General features: G+C 36.0%; 1 protein-coding gene across 2 annotated transcripts in view; it reads right to left on the reverse strand.

Moving 5' to 3' along the window:
• Window positions 1–287: 287 nt before the first annotated feature.
• Window positions 288–13234, reverse strand: part of LOC140138064 (target of rapamycin complex 2 subunit MAPKAP1-like) — a 90268-nt gene continuing 77321 nt past the window's right edge. The window contains exons 9-11 of one of the 2 annotated variants that reach the window (XM_072159910.1): window positions 11150–11284; window positions 1382–1537; window positions 288–766 (exon numbers count right to left, since the gene is read on the reverse strand). In XM_072159910.1, the coding sequence (XP_072016011.1) occupies window positions 567–766; window positions 1382–1537; window positions 11150–11284 (491 nt within the window). In that variant the 3' untranslated portion in view covers window positions 288–566. Of the gene's footprint in view, window positions 767–1378; window positions 1538–11149; window positions 11285–13234 lie in introns of both variants that reach the window. The other variant, XM_072159908.1, reaches the window with a different exon arrangement.

Raw genomic sequence — 13234 nt, forward strand, 5'->3', positions numbered from 1 at the left:
CTAGACCTAAATGCTAGGATCATTCATGGTTGACCAAAAAAAAAAAAAAAAAAAAAAAAAAAAATTCAAGATGTTTTGTATTTTTAATATGAAAATTGATAATTTGTATTCATGTCATAGTCTATTAATGATATCAAAATGCATTGAATTTGAATGCATTTTTTTTTTAGGTCAACCATGAATGATTCTAGCATTTAGGTCTAGGTCCAGGGACACTACAAAACCGAAAAAAAAAAAAAAAAATAAAAAATAACGCGAAAAATGTGCCGGGCACAAAATTACCCGAAAATGCCAGGCCTAGTTCATAGTTGGCACCGAATAACGCCCGGGGTACTCAGTCCAAATGCCTACATGGGGATGTGTCATTTTTCAAAATTTTCTTTGAGAAATAGTCCAATTTTGCCTTACTGTAGTTGCAAATATTTTGTAATGTTACCAAACATATTTGGGGCAAAGTTTTAATTTGTGTTAATTTTGAAAATATTGAAAATATTGACTTTTGGTACATCGATGGGTAAAAGCACATACCAAGTATTATATAATTATGCCCTACCCCCATATATTTCTCATTTGTCATGATGCTTTTTACTACTCTGCCTTCTTTCTTTCCACATGTTGTAATCGGTGCGTACTGCGCTGGCTCTGATCTCCAGAATCTGTTGGATCTTTGTGACTATCCTCTTTGCTGTTACCTGATCAGTTTCAAAGTCATGGTGCTTGAAATCATGGTTGGTGCTTCTGTATGTCAGACGGAATATTGCTTTACCTGCAATGGGAAATTTACACACAATATTTAGCTCTCTATATAATGTTGCTCTCTTGCATAAATGTGCGATTAACTTGTGGATTATTTGATTACCGTAAAAACTCGATAGTTAGCATATGTGCTTGCTATCGAGCGCTTTTAAAACATGCAAACATGAAGAGCCCCATCCACAAAAGTATAAAGGTTTTGCGCAAATCAATGATACACATAGTTATATATGAACAAGTAAACCTGCAAATGTCTGTCTCAACCCCATTAGCTCAGTGGGTAAAGCTCCTGACTTTGGTACAATTGAATGTTTTCAAAAGTGCTCGATAGTAACTAAGTACATATGCTAACTATAAAGTTTTTACATTATTATTATTATTATTATTATTTTATATTAACACTTGGCATTTTCATTTACTTTTTCAGCTGAAATCCAAATGAAAGGAATGAAATGGTCATATTGTTACTTTTTTAAATCCTGCCTCAATCCCATTAAAAAATTTCTAAATGACTGGGCTGTTTCCACCTTGGATCAACCAGGTTGGTTATGTACGTCCCTGGCCAAACTGAACTCATTAATTATACAGTATTACTTAATATTTCTTAATTTGTAAAGCAACTTACTACCTGAGGGTTTTTCTTCTGTGATGAGACAATCAGCCAGTCTATCGGATTCTATAGACACTGCTTTCTGTTTGCCCCAGAATTTCTTGGCAGCCATGTTAGCTGTGTTCTTTGGTTGGGTTCTTACTGGGTCTATCTCTATCTTATCTCCTGATATACCTAGTAGACAACACAAAATATGATAAGATGCATAGTTGTTAGTGAAAATCTCTATTAAAACACAGATTATTATTTAAATGACTTCTGTGTTGCCACATTGGAATGCTCCTAGGCAAAACTTTGTGACAAAGTGAAGAAAGGCATGAAGGAAGGAAAAACAAATGATCGAATCCATGCATGAAAGATTGCATGAAGGAAAAATGGGAAGGAAGGAATAACTGTAGGAAGAAAGAAATAACTGTAGGAAGGAACGAAAGAAAGAGGGGAAGAGTGAAAGAAAAGAGTACAGGAGTGAAAGAAAGAGAAAAGAAGAGGCAAAATAGTGAAAGAAAAAGCAAAAGAAAGAGAGAGAGAAAGAGCAAACGAAAGGAAACAGAAAAAGAAAGAGCAAAGACTGAAAGAAATGAAGAGATGAAAAAACATCAGACTTACAATGTAAAATAATGCACACTTCTGCACTTAAGATTTCTATGAAACAAATATATTCTTTACAAAAAAAGAAACAGGACGTTTGTTGCTGTTACTCTTAATTTACTTGAATATGATGAGACTTTTCTTTAGAGGAGGCAGTTTACACTAAAATATTAACTATTTGTCTGTTTTGGCATGATGACATAATAAGATGCATATTAATTTTACAAGCGATAACCGTAAAAATTACAACAAATACATACAAAGCTAACGAAAAAATGAGATGTTGATGCAAATGGTAAAACGTGGCGCACAAGGCATGTACGATGTGTACACAGCTGGCGGCGAGCGCCAAACTCTCTTGCGGCCCTATTGTTTTAGCTCACTGATACACGCTAATGAAAACACATCTCCGCTCACCTTAGCAAATTCAGCTGACAGCCATGGTGGAATACATTACATTTACAAGGAGGCAAGAGGAAACTAGGTTACCTAGTACTAATAAGGAGAAAACAATGTACCCTTAATCACCTCCAAACTTTGTTAACCCATCATTTGGTCTTACTTCAGGGTACCTAAGGGACCACCAAATAAGGTCAAATGGTATGCATCACCTTCATCACCTCTGAACATTAGTTACCCATCATGAAGTTATACTTCATCTCATTAGGTCAGAAATGTGGGCTGTTTAGACATCAAAGTTCAAAAATTGCCATCTTTAGCCACAATTATTTATTCAAATAGATGCGCAAGATATAAATACAAAATTTTTTGATGTTGTAGTTTTTTGTGAGCAGTTATTTTACCTCAATTATTTTTATTTTTCTTCAGCATGTCATCCAAAATGCCACCTTTTAGGCCCTTCACATTAAATTCTTAGTTTACTGTTAACCGCCCGCATCCAAAATTGAAAATTGAAAATTGCAAAATATTTAATTATTTTATTTTATGTTGGATTTGCTCCTTTAAAATAACTTTTAATGACTTTTACTTGCTATTCTAACATGAATCATATCAACAATAATGATGAATAAACAAACAGCATAACTGCACCTTATACTATGTGTAAAAGTAAGCATATTGATAAAATAATTAAATGCCGACTCCTGTTAAAACAGGTTGATAATTGGTTGTGATAACTAATACTAAATAAAGAAAATAATAGATAATTAATAATTAATAATTAAAAGTCACCTCGTCCTATTTTTAAAATCATGAACAGTAAACTCAGAATCAATTGTGAAGGGCCTTAACTCTTTATACACAATAATGACATTATTCACAATTAAAATAATACAGCTTTTTACCAAAACTATTTCCATTACAAAAAATATCATGATTTAATTATTAATTCATATTTACTCCTGATCCCATGTTGTAGGACTGAGAATTTTAACAACAAATTCTTAATCAAGGCGTAATAGGTCTCTCTTAAAAGTTGTAGCCACTTCAGACAAGACAAAAAATGGAACACCAATTACCTATTAAAACAAATTGTGATTTTTATCAAAAACTCAAGTGTCAATATTAATGGACCATTTTGACATGAACGGTGAACATTTCTTCTTGGCGTAAAATAGATCTCAAATATGGCATTTCATATTATTAATTTATTATAAACATAATCTACGAGTTTTCAACACAAGAATCCCTCCATCCATACTGAGTGCTAATTACGAGTACTCCAATCTTGTCTGCTACCAATAAGTCAAAACAAAATAAGTTAAAACTGTCTCATTCCAATGGCACAGTCCATTAACCCCTATATAACAATCAGCTCAAATCTGACCTTACATGGAACCCAACACATTCAAAGGTCATTTTATAAATACACAAACACATTGAGGTTAAAGAACTGTGCCCTAACAGATGAGCATGTTTAACCTAATGAAGGTGAAGAATCATCAAAATTTCAAGACATGATGACCACAGCTATGTCCATCCCATCAATCTTGCCAGTGGTCAAGCTCCAGACCAGGATTATGATGTTTCTATTAACAGACATGGGTGATGCTGTCAAACGAGGGTTTCACCTGCAGCAAGCAAGGATGACCTGCTTTGCTTTGGCAAATTTCTGACCAATATATATTTTGAGTTTCTAATCATCAAACTATTTTATTTCCTAACCCTAACACTGACCCAGGTTTTTTGCTATCGGAAGTCACAGAAGATCCGAATTTTTCAAGAAGAAGAAGAATTTTGACTTGGCACCCCCGAGATTCGAACCTTTGACCCCCTCAAGCATGCCAACCACACGATCGCGGACCGGGAGCTACACAGGTTATTGCTGCCCGGCCAGCAATTCCGTGAGCATTTGACACTTAGGCTGATTGCGTCATCGCAGACACTGGGATGCATGCATGCACAGAATTTTTCATCGTGGTATTCTGTGGTATTTTTGGGTGTAAGGGGTTAAGGGCTGGGGTATGAACGTTTGGACAGTATTTATTTTGGGACATCAGAGCACATCAGACATATCGAATTGCATTCTGAATACGAAGAATGTCATTCTGATATCAAATAATTTTGATTTTTGGAAATTCGCAATTTAATACACATTTTATGGCAAATCATTAAAATTGATATTTTGATATTTAACAGTACTTGAAGTAAACTTTATAAATCTGATGATTTATACTTAAAGTGTATGTAGGTGGGATGAAAAGCCCGACGATCAATTGAAAATTTTGACCTTTCAGTATTGAAGATATGGATTTTTTTCCCAAAACACAAGAAAAAATTAGGTCTTTTTGAAAAAAAAAATCCATATTTTCAATATGAAAGGTCAAAATTTTCAATTGACCGTCGGCTTTTCCTCCCTGCTACATACACTTTAAGAATATATCATTAGATTTATATAATTTACTTCGAGGACTGTTATATGTCAAAAATTGAAAAATATCAAATTTTTATAATTTGTCATAAAATTTGTATTATATTGTGATTTTCAAAAATGAAAATTATTTGATATCAGAAAGACATGCTTCAGATTCAGAATGCAATTCGATAGGTCCGAGGTGCTCTCATGTCCCACAAAAAATACTGTCGAAACGCAATAAACGCTTCATTTTAGATCCCTTTAAGGGCAAATTTCTCAAGCAACAAAATTCAAAGAATCAGGTTATGATTTTAAATGCTTTACTTCTCTGTACTATTCTACCACAAACATGTTCATTCCCAGAACATATTCAAGCACACATGATTGGATACACAATGAACTCCATAACTTCAAAGACACAGAAAAAGGTACTGCTATACAAAGTTAAAATCACATTAGTGTTAAAGAACTTTGTCCTAAAAGATGAGCATGTTTAGCCAAATGAAGGTGAAGAATCATCAAATTTTCAGGATATGATGACCACAGCTATGTCCATCCCATCAATCTTGCCAGTGGTCAAGCTCCAGACCAGGATTATGATGTTTCTATTAACAGACATGGGTGATGCTGTCAAACAAGGGTTTCACCTGCAGCAAGCAAGGATGACCTGCTTTGCTATGGTCTTATCTCAATTATTAAAACAAAGCACCTGAGTCTGTGTATAGATAAATTAATGAATCTTACAAGGACCGGGGACCTTTTACAAACAAGTTGTATTGCAAGGTTGGTCTGATACTTGGTGGATTCAAAAGTGAATTCATGCTCACGTTTGCCCATTTTTAATTGATAACATAAAATGTATGTAATTTTGTTTTGTCTTTAGATGTTACTGTTAAATATGTGCAAAACTCTGAATAAGAACTGTATCTGAGCATCAGCCCGTACATCAATAATGGGGACTACCAATGATGGGGACTTAAATGATGGGGACTACCAATGATGGAGACTTCCAATGATGGGGACTACCAAAGATGGGGACTACCAAAGATGATGACTACCAATGATGAGGACAAACTAACTTTCTTCATCTCGCTCACTCTTGAGGATGACCTCTGCAAATGCATTTCACTACATGTAGCAAGAAATTGATGAACAATTTATAACTTTACATTTTATAAAATACAAAATTATAAACATGGCAAATCAGTGAGGTTTTCAAAAAACGTTCATTTTCCATCATAATGTGATCTGATCCATAGGAAAATTGACATATAAAACATAAAATGGTCATACTTTTGCAACCAATTATGCCAGGGACTTCAGCAATTCAACATTAGTAAGCTTACGTACTGAACAAGTCAGTAATGGTAATAACTCAATTATTTTCATCTGACTCTGGTCTGAGTGGATCAGATCACTATCCTATTACACAGTTTTGGCAACTTTCGAACAACTTTATATTTTGAAAAATTACCGCAGTACTTCTATCCCCATTTCAAGTGTCTAATCATCAAACAATTTTATTTCATAAGGACAATTTTTCAAGCAACAAAATTTTAACAAATCAGGCTGATTTTAAATCCTTTACTTATCTGTCCTATTCTACCACACAAACCTGTTCAGTTCTCAGAATACATTTTAGCAAGCACACAGGTTTGGATACACAATGAACTCCAAAACTTCAAAGACACAGAAAAAAGGTACTGCTATACAAAGTTAAAATCACCGGTAGAGTTCTTAGATATTTCATCCAGCGAAAAAGGAATTGGCAAAATGTTTTGCCTAAACACAGGGTTGGCTGACTGGCATTAGATTGGTATAGATTTGAAGTGCACTTTCCGGATAATTGTGGCATTACGGTACAACTCATTTTGCTTGCAGCACTGACCATCTTGGCTCATTTACAGAGATGCAAGCATTTTAGCTACATTAGAGGAGCCACGCAAAGTTAAATAAAGCATTTTCAAAACGAACATGCCAAATGTTTACATCAGCGTTAAAACTACAGACGCCAAACTGATGGAATGCTACTTGAGAAATCTGTTGCCATCGGCGGTGAAGCGGGATATGCCAGAGCAATATGTCGCCGCAAGAGCCAAGATCCCGCAACAGACTGGGATGTGGCGCATTACGCAAAACGACTTTGAAAAGATCAAATCAGGACCAAGACCGACTTGTCAAATCTACCAATGCCCGTGCAGCAAAATGCAACGACGGTGGCCTCGGTCAGCTTTACTGTCTTGCCGTTTCTCTCCAAATCGGCAAACTACAACTGACAGGTGGCGCTTGGCTCGTTATTGATGTTTTATGCGAGTATCTGAAGGGCAAGCGAGGTAAAAGTTTACAAAAATACAGAGGAGCAGAGTTGTAAAGGTTGGATGTCCTTCCAATTGAGGAATTGGCAGTGAACAGAGCGTTTCAAGCCTGTCTTGGCTTGCTGCTTGTAGCAAAGCCAAGAAACCTCCGAGACTCCCAGGTTAAGAGGAGGACAATCTGCAGACTTCTCTGTTCCCGTCTTGACAGAAACCATCCCTGAGGCTACATTTCAAGTTGGGAATGGCTCTATAAAAGTGAACGGATATGATATATTAGGGACTATTATTATTGTCCTTGTGGACCAAGAAAAGGGTGATTATCCTCTTGTGTGTAGGTTTAGATGCCAATACTGTTGAGTCCCCGCATAAACAGCACCAAGTTTTATGATGAAACTGGCATGAAATTGTCAAATTTATGGAGTGAATTATGCTACACAATTGCACCCTAATTGAGATGGAGTGACTCTGTGTGCAATTTGGACTTCATGGATGATGGGAGTTCTGTGAGTTAATATCACCATTGATTTTCCTCCATATAGTGCAAGTATTTTCAGGAGGAATAATGGTTGCTCTCAATATTTTCATTTCAGGATCAACTAACAAAATATAAAGATGGGGAAAAGGCAAATATGGGGTAAGAAAAAATATCAGCTTATTAGCTACTGCTGTGTCAGTGCGTGAAATTTGAATTTATTGCATAGCGATTGTCACTGTCGCTTATAATGCCCTGACAATGCTAGCGCATTGCGTTGTCATATACGTAGTGTACTTGCAAGCGTTCTGAAGGCAAGTATCTCTTTTACAACTTGCACCAACGATGTTAGTCGCTATAGGAAAATCAATGAGATCAAGAGGGAAGGCACAGTATTAGTTACTGGACAGAAAATTATCTAATTTCACTCAGCCCCTACCTGTGGTCTTAGTTGATCTGGGTACACCCCATCAGTCCACAACACTGTCAGTCCGAACTACCGTTAGTCCAAATTTTTAGGGTTAGAGTTCCTAACTCTAATGCTAACCCTAACTAACTCTAATGCTAACCCTAAACCTAACCCTAAAAATTCAGCCTGTCTGTGGTTCGAACTGACAGTGTTTCGGACTGACGGGGAGACCTGGTTGGTCTGAGCACCAATAGGGAGAGCCAAGATTGCAAGTACCAGTGCAGGAAAATATTTTTACAGCACAGTACCCTATTCAACTTACAAAGATTCACCATCACAGGCAAGGCCAGCTACATGGTCATCTTTTGCCTGACTTACAATAGTTTGAATGAAGAAGTAGTGGTACCATCATTGCCATTGTCATTACCCACCGTCAGTTGCATTTTTATACTTCCTTGTCAAAATTTTTTTATAAAGTAGGATCTATATATGATAGTGAATCTGCATTATATATCGCTGTTGTGTCTCACATTGTCTCCCGTCCTCTATTAAGTTTAACAAGGTTAGGCTAGGCAGTGTGTTGCTGTATACGGACCAATGTGATACAGTGGAACATCTCTAACCACACTGCCCACAAGTTTGACAGAATTTCCTCCTCTATTTTAACAGGGAGCGGGATAGCGCAGCAGTTTTGTCATAGCTTTGCACCACTGAGGTTCTGGGTTCGAGCCAGACCATTCCTAGACTTTACATGCATTTGGTCTCCAGTTCATATTCTCTCTCGCAGACTTTCTCTACTTTCTCCTGTTCTGTCCTGCATCTAAAATTAGGCTCTCCTTGATGAGCATATTGCTCTGCAATGTCTCCCATATATTGCATAAGACAAATGGAGATATTGCAAATGGTCTGAGTGAAGCGATATGTGCCAATAAATCCATGCACCTAACCCAACCCTCTATTTTAACAAATAGATGGTACAGATGAGATATTGCCATGTAACCAATTGGTAAAGTTGGCTTTTCAATAGCTTTATGCAATTTTGCATCATTAAAGTCTATAATTTTTTATAAATTATTGCTCTGGTGTTAACACTTTATTAGATTCTTGCAAATTTTGTATACAATATCATTTAAGAAAGAACCCCTCTACATTGAAAGAGAAATGTACACCACTGTGCAGAAAAATGAAACAAAATACCCTGATGACAAACACAAACTGTAAATAAATTATCTAACAATTAGTCGACCAAAAGTCGATCGAAGAGAAAAAATTCTAACCTGTAATGAAGACACCGTTGATCGGCAGTCATCAATCAATCTTATTTGTTCCAGCTCATTTGCGCAGTGAAAGCCCGTGCTAGTTATTCTTCAAATTAACCGATAATGGCAGAAACTTTTCTTTTGCGTTCTTTTGATGGCGCCATCGGCCATTTCATTGGTAGATATGCCGCAAATGTGACGGGGAAAATACTGTCAAACATGTTAAAACTTAACAATTTGATGATGATATAAGACTGGCTCTATAATATGATCAAATCTGAATTCATATTTTAAGGAGAAGAATTTATATATCTCACTTGATTGTACAAATAAATTTGTATAAAAAACTTTGGTTTTTGTTTGATTTCCTATCATCAGATAAAATCCTGGCATCTGATGCCATTACAGATTCTAGCATAAATTTCAATCAATTTTATTAAATCTTATAATAATAATAAAACAAAAACATTTGTACATCTTCCTGACTTATTTTATTTTTCCATAACATTATGCAGCTTTTTCTGTCAAAAATAACACCACAACATAAATTAAAGCAAAAAGCACATCTTTTCCCCCATCAAGTTTGATACAAACCACATTGATAATTAAACCATTTAGTTTTCTATCACCCCTCCAACTATATACAATCATCATCTCAAAACCTTGTTTCTATACAGCTTCTTCATCCAACAACGTCTTCGTTGCCACGGGAATGAAGACAAATCATTTGAATCAGGCCTAAATCAGAGGGAACATGACACGCATTGAGGGGCCGGCATCCGTCCTTTAGCAAATTAAGAGCAACGACTCTATACTTAGGCAGAGCGTAATGCCTCCCAACAGTACCATGATGCGGGCTCAATACAGTATGCCTGCAGACATATTATATTCACCAATTCAAAGCCTTTTTTGATCTTCTTTATTCTTATAGATTTCTACCATAATTAAGATGGCTTTTATTATTAATTACATTACTGGAAAACTGCTTGTATTCTTTATACGTCGCACACGAAATGGTAATCACATTGCTTTGATGTTTCTCAAATACTTGTCTTTTTTGTTTTAGGCTAAATAGTTGTATAGCCATCCTAAGTGGTACAATTTGATTCCATTTCTCTCTTCGTATAAAAAGTATTTTATGATAAAATAACATTGTGTCTTTTTGAATCAGTGATCTTTATTATAGTGATATATAGACTGAAATTGAGCTGCAAGTGTCTGACATACAGCGTACTATAAAAATCAATGCATTTGTTACAATGATGAAAATTAATTTGTTGCTAGAAATTATTATTAAAGCTTGAAAAAGCTTGGTAAAAAAGTGGGGGAAATATCCTGCTTTCTTAGTAAATCTATATATAGTTTCCAGAAAGTAACTTTTCCAGATATCAAACAAACAATGAGTGAAAAGATTCCATTGTATTAATATACAGTAAGAGAGAGCATAGACTATTATGAGAGTCAGTCTCATGGTGAAGGACCAACCCTTTATTTTCTTAAATTATAGATAGGGTTAGTATAACTGCATACGTTGCCTTAAACACAATCCAAACTAGCAAAATCATTGTTTGATCATTCATTCACCAATCAGTAAGATATAAAAATTAAACTATGAAACAAATCCACAAATTAAAACTATCAATCCTTTCAAAATACTCTGTATAAACAAAAAGATGGTACTGAAACATGACAAAAACCTGCAATTTCTCTTACAATTTCCCTCCGTCTGTGGTGGAGTGTTATCACATATATAGCATGGGACATACACATTAGCAAGTTACAAAGTTTGTTTCCAAACAGCACATAGTCTCTGATAAACCTATTCTGGCATGGATAACTACAGCTAAATGGTTGATAATGAAACGGCGCAAGCAAAAAAGAACAACAGTGACAAAGCCCTGCTTTAAATAGTGTTTAAAACCACTTACCAAGTTGTATTTCTGTGGTTGGCCTGAGTTTATGGAGCATTTGTAGTCGGTAGGAGTGGTATTGTGTACTGAGAACCAGAGGGGGATCGCCGGTGGACACATGTCGTACTCGATCTTTGGTGTATTCTCGTTTACCTGAAACAAAGGAACATGAGATACTATACTGTTAGCTACTAGTTACGTATTTCGTTCAAGGACAATGATATATTATGGATTATACAAATACAACATGTTTCATTTCGAAGTAGTCAAAACTACTGGTCCCTCGGTGTTGGATGATTTGACTACTTCCCTCCGCTGATACAACATGTTTTGAGGGGAAGTAGTCAAAACTACTGGTCCCTCGGTGTTGGATGATTTGACTACTTCCCTCCGCTGACGCGTTGGGAAGTAGTCAAATCATCCAACACCGAGGGACCAGTAGTTTTGACTACTTCCCCTCAAAACATGTTGTATTTGTTTTACTATACCTCATAAATATTTTCACTATCACGGTAAAATCGTAAACAGAAGTCAAAACACACACCAGTCAACGTGCCGGCCGGCATGGTGAATAAGCTTAATATTTTGCTTACTTGATTTTATTCAGGATTTCTGTTCAATCAATATTTACATTTTGACCTATATTATTCAGATTTGCTTTTTAACTTTCCATAAATAACATTTTGTTTCATAAAACGTCAAATTCGCGTGTTATTATCCATTGGTAATCTCGGCAAAATATCTGCAGCAGACGCCATTTTCACGATAAACGCATCTGCAGAATCGCCGTTGTGTAGCATAATGCTACGTCTGAAGGAACGGTGACGCTGGGTCGAGACACCGTGTGGTAGTAGGGGTGCGGAAGTTTTTACTACTTCCCCGCTTTCGCGTAATTGCACAGGCGCGGGGAAGTAGTCAAAATACCGTACTCGGAAGCTAGCGTTATTAACCAATAAGATGTCTGGATTACCTAATAAATATTTATGAGGTATAGTAAAAGTATATACTTTAAAAGTGTTTTTAGGGCTTAAAATTTCAAAGAAAAAAAAGTAAATTATTCTAATTATAGTGCAACAAATGGGTAAGACTAATGTGCCCACTGAATTCATTTATATGTTACTGGTTAAGAAGTTATTGATTCCTGTCATAAGTATATACCATTTGAGCAACGGTCATGCTATGTGAATGTGGATATTCAACATTTTCTTGTAAGACCGATTGGTTGAACACGCGACATGCCTGTTGCTATCTTGATAACATTACTCCCATTCAGACTCCAGTCCACATCGCACTGCTATATGATGCTTCTATGGTCATTCTGCTGACCTTGATTTTCCAGCAGCCAATCACTAGTGTACACGGCTGTGATATCGCAGCGCGATGCGAAAAAGTTCAACTCTTATCGCGGACGAAATTTCCACCGCGCGATGAGAAATTTCATTGCCAAGCTCGTAAAAATCTGGCTCAGATTTCAGTTTTAAAAGCATTGCATCGCGCTGTGATGTGGAGTCTGAATCAGACTTTACTGATATGTTTGTTACCTGCTTGCATATTTTCTTAGATTAGTCTTAGTTTGCACTGGATTGCCTTGCTATTTTGAAAACTTAGTTTATTTAGGTATTTTTGTCCTGTCATAGTTTATTCATATGTGAATTCATGAACATTAAAAGATAGCATTATTTTTTCATTATGTGTTACTTTTTCATAGTAACAATTCTGCAATTGCACATGATATTTACATGAGTTACTTTTGTTATCACATTTGACCTAACCAGTGGTGCACCTTGTGAAATTTCAACAAAAAAGGGGGGAGGCAAAGTTGCAATGTCATCTCACTAACAGACACTCGAATGTGCATGAAGCAAATATTTTCACAAAAATATGTTTGATAACAAGTTCATTTTGTGGAAATCAAGCTGTAGGAACATGCATACCACATGTTTGGTCAATTTTGTCCCTGTATCTTATGATGGGAAGGGGGGGTTAGTATATCACTGCCAAATCTTTCATCTGATGCCATCAAAAGTCATAATATTTATTACCGGTACTCAAGTCTTCTTCATTCATTCCCGAAACACCATACTGAACCTGTACGCTTACTTA

This window comes from Amphiura filiformis, chromosome 17 (assembly GCF_039555335.1).
Source record: "Amphiura filiformis chromosome 17, Afil_fr2py, whole genome shotgun sequence".
Taxonomy (NCBI): domain Eukaryota; kingdom Metazoa; phylum Echinodermata; class Ophiuroidea; order Amphilepidida; family Amphiuridae; genus Amphiura; species Amphiura filiformis.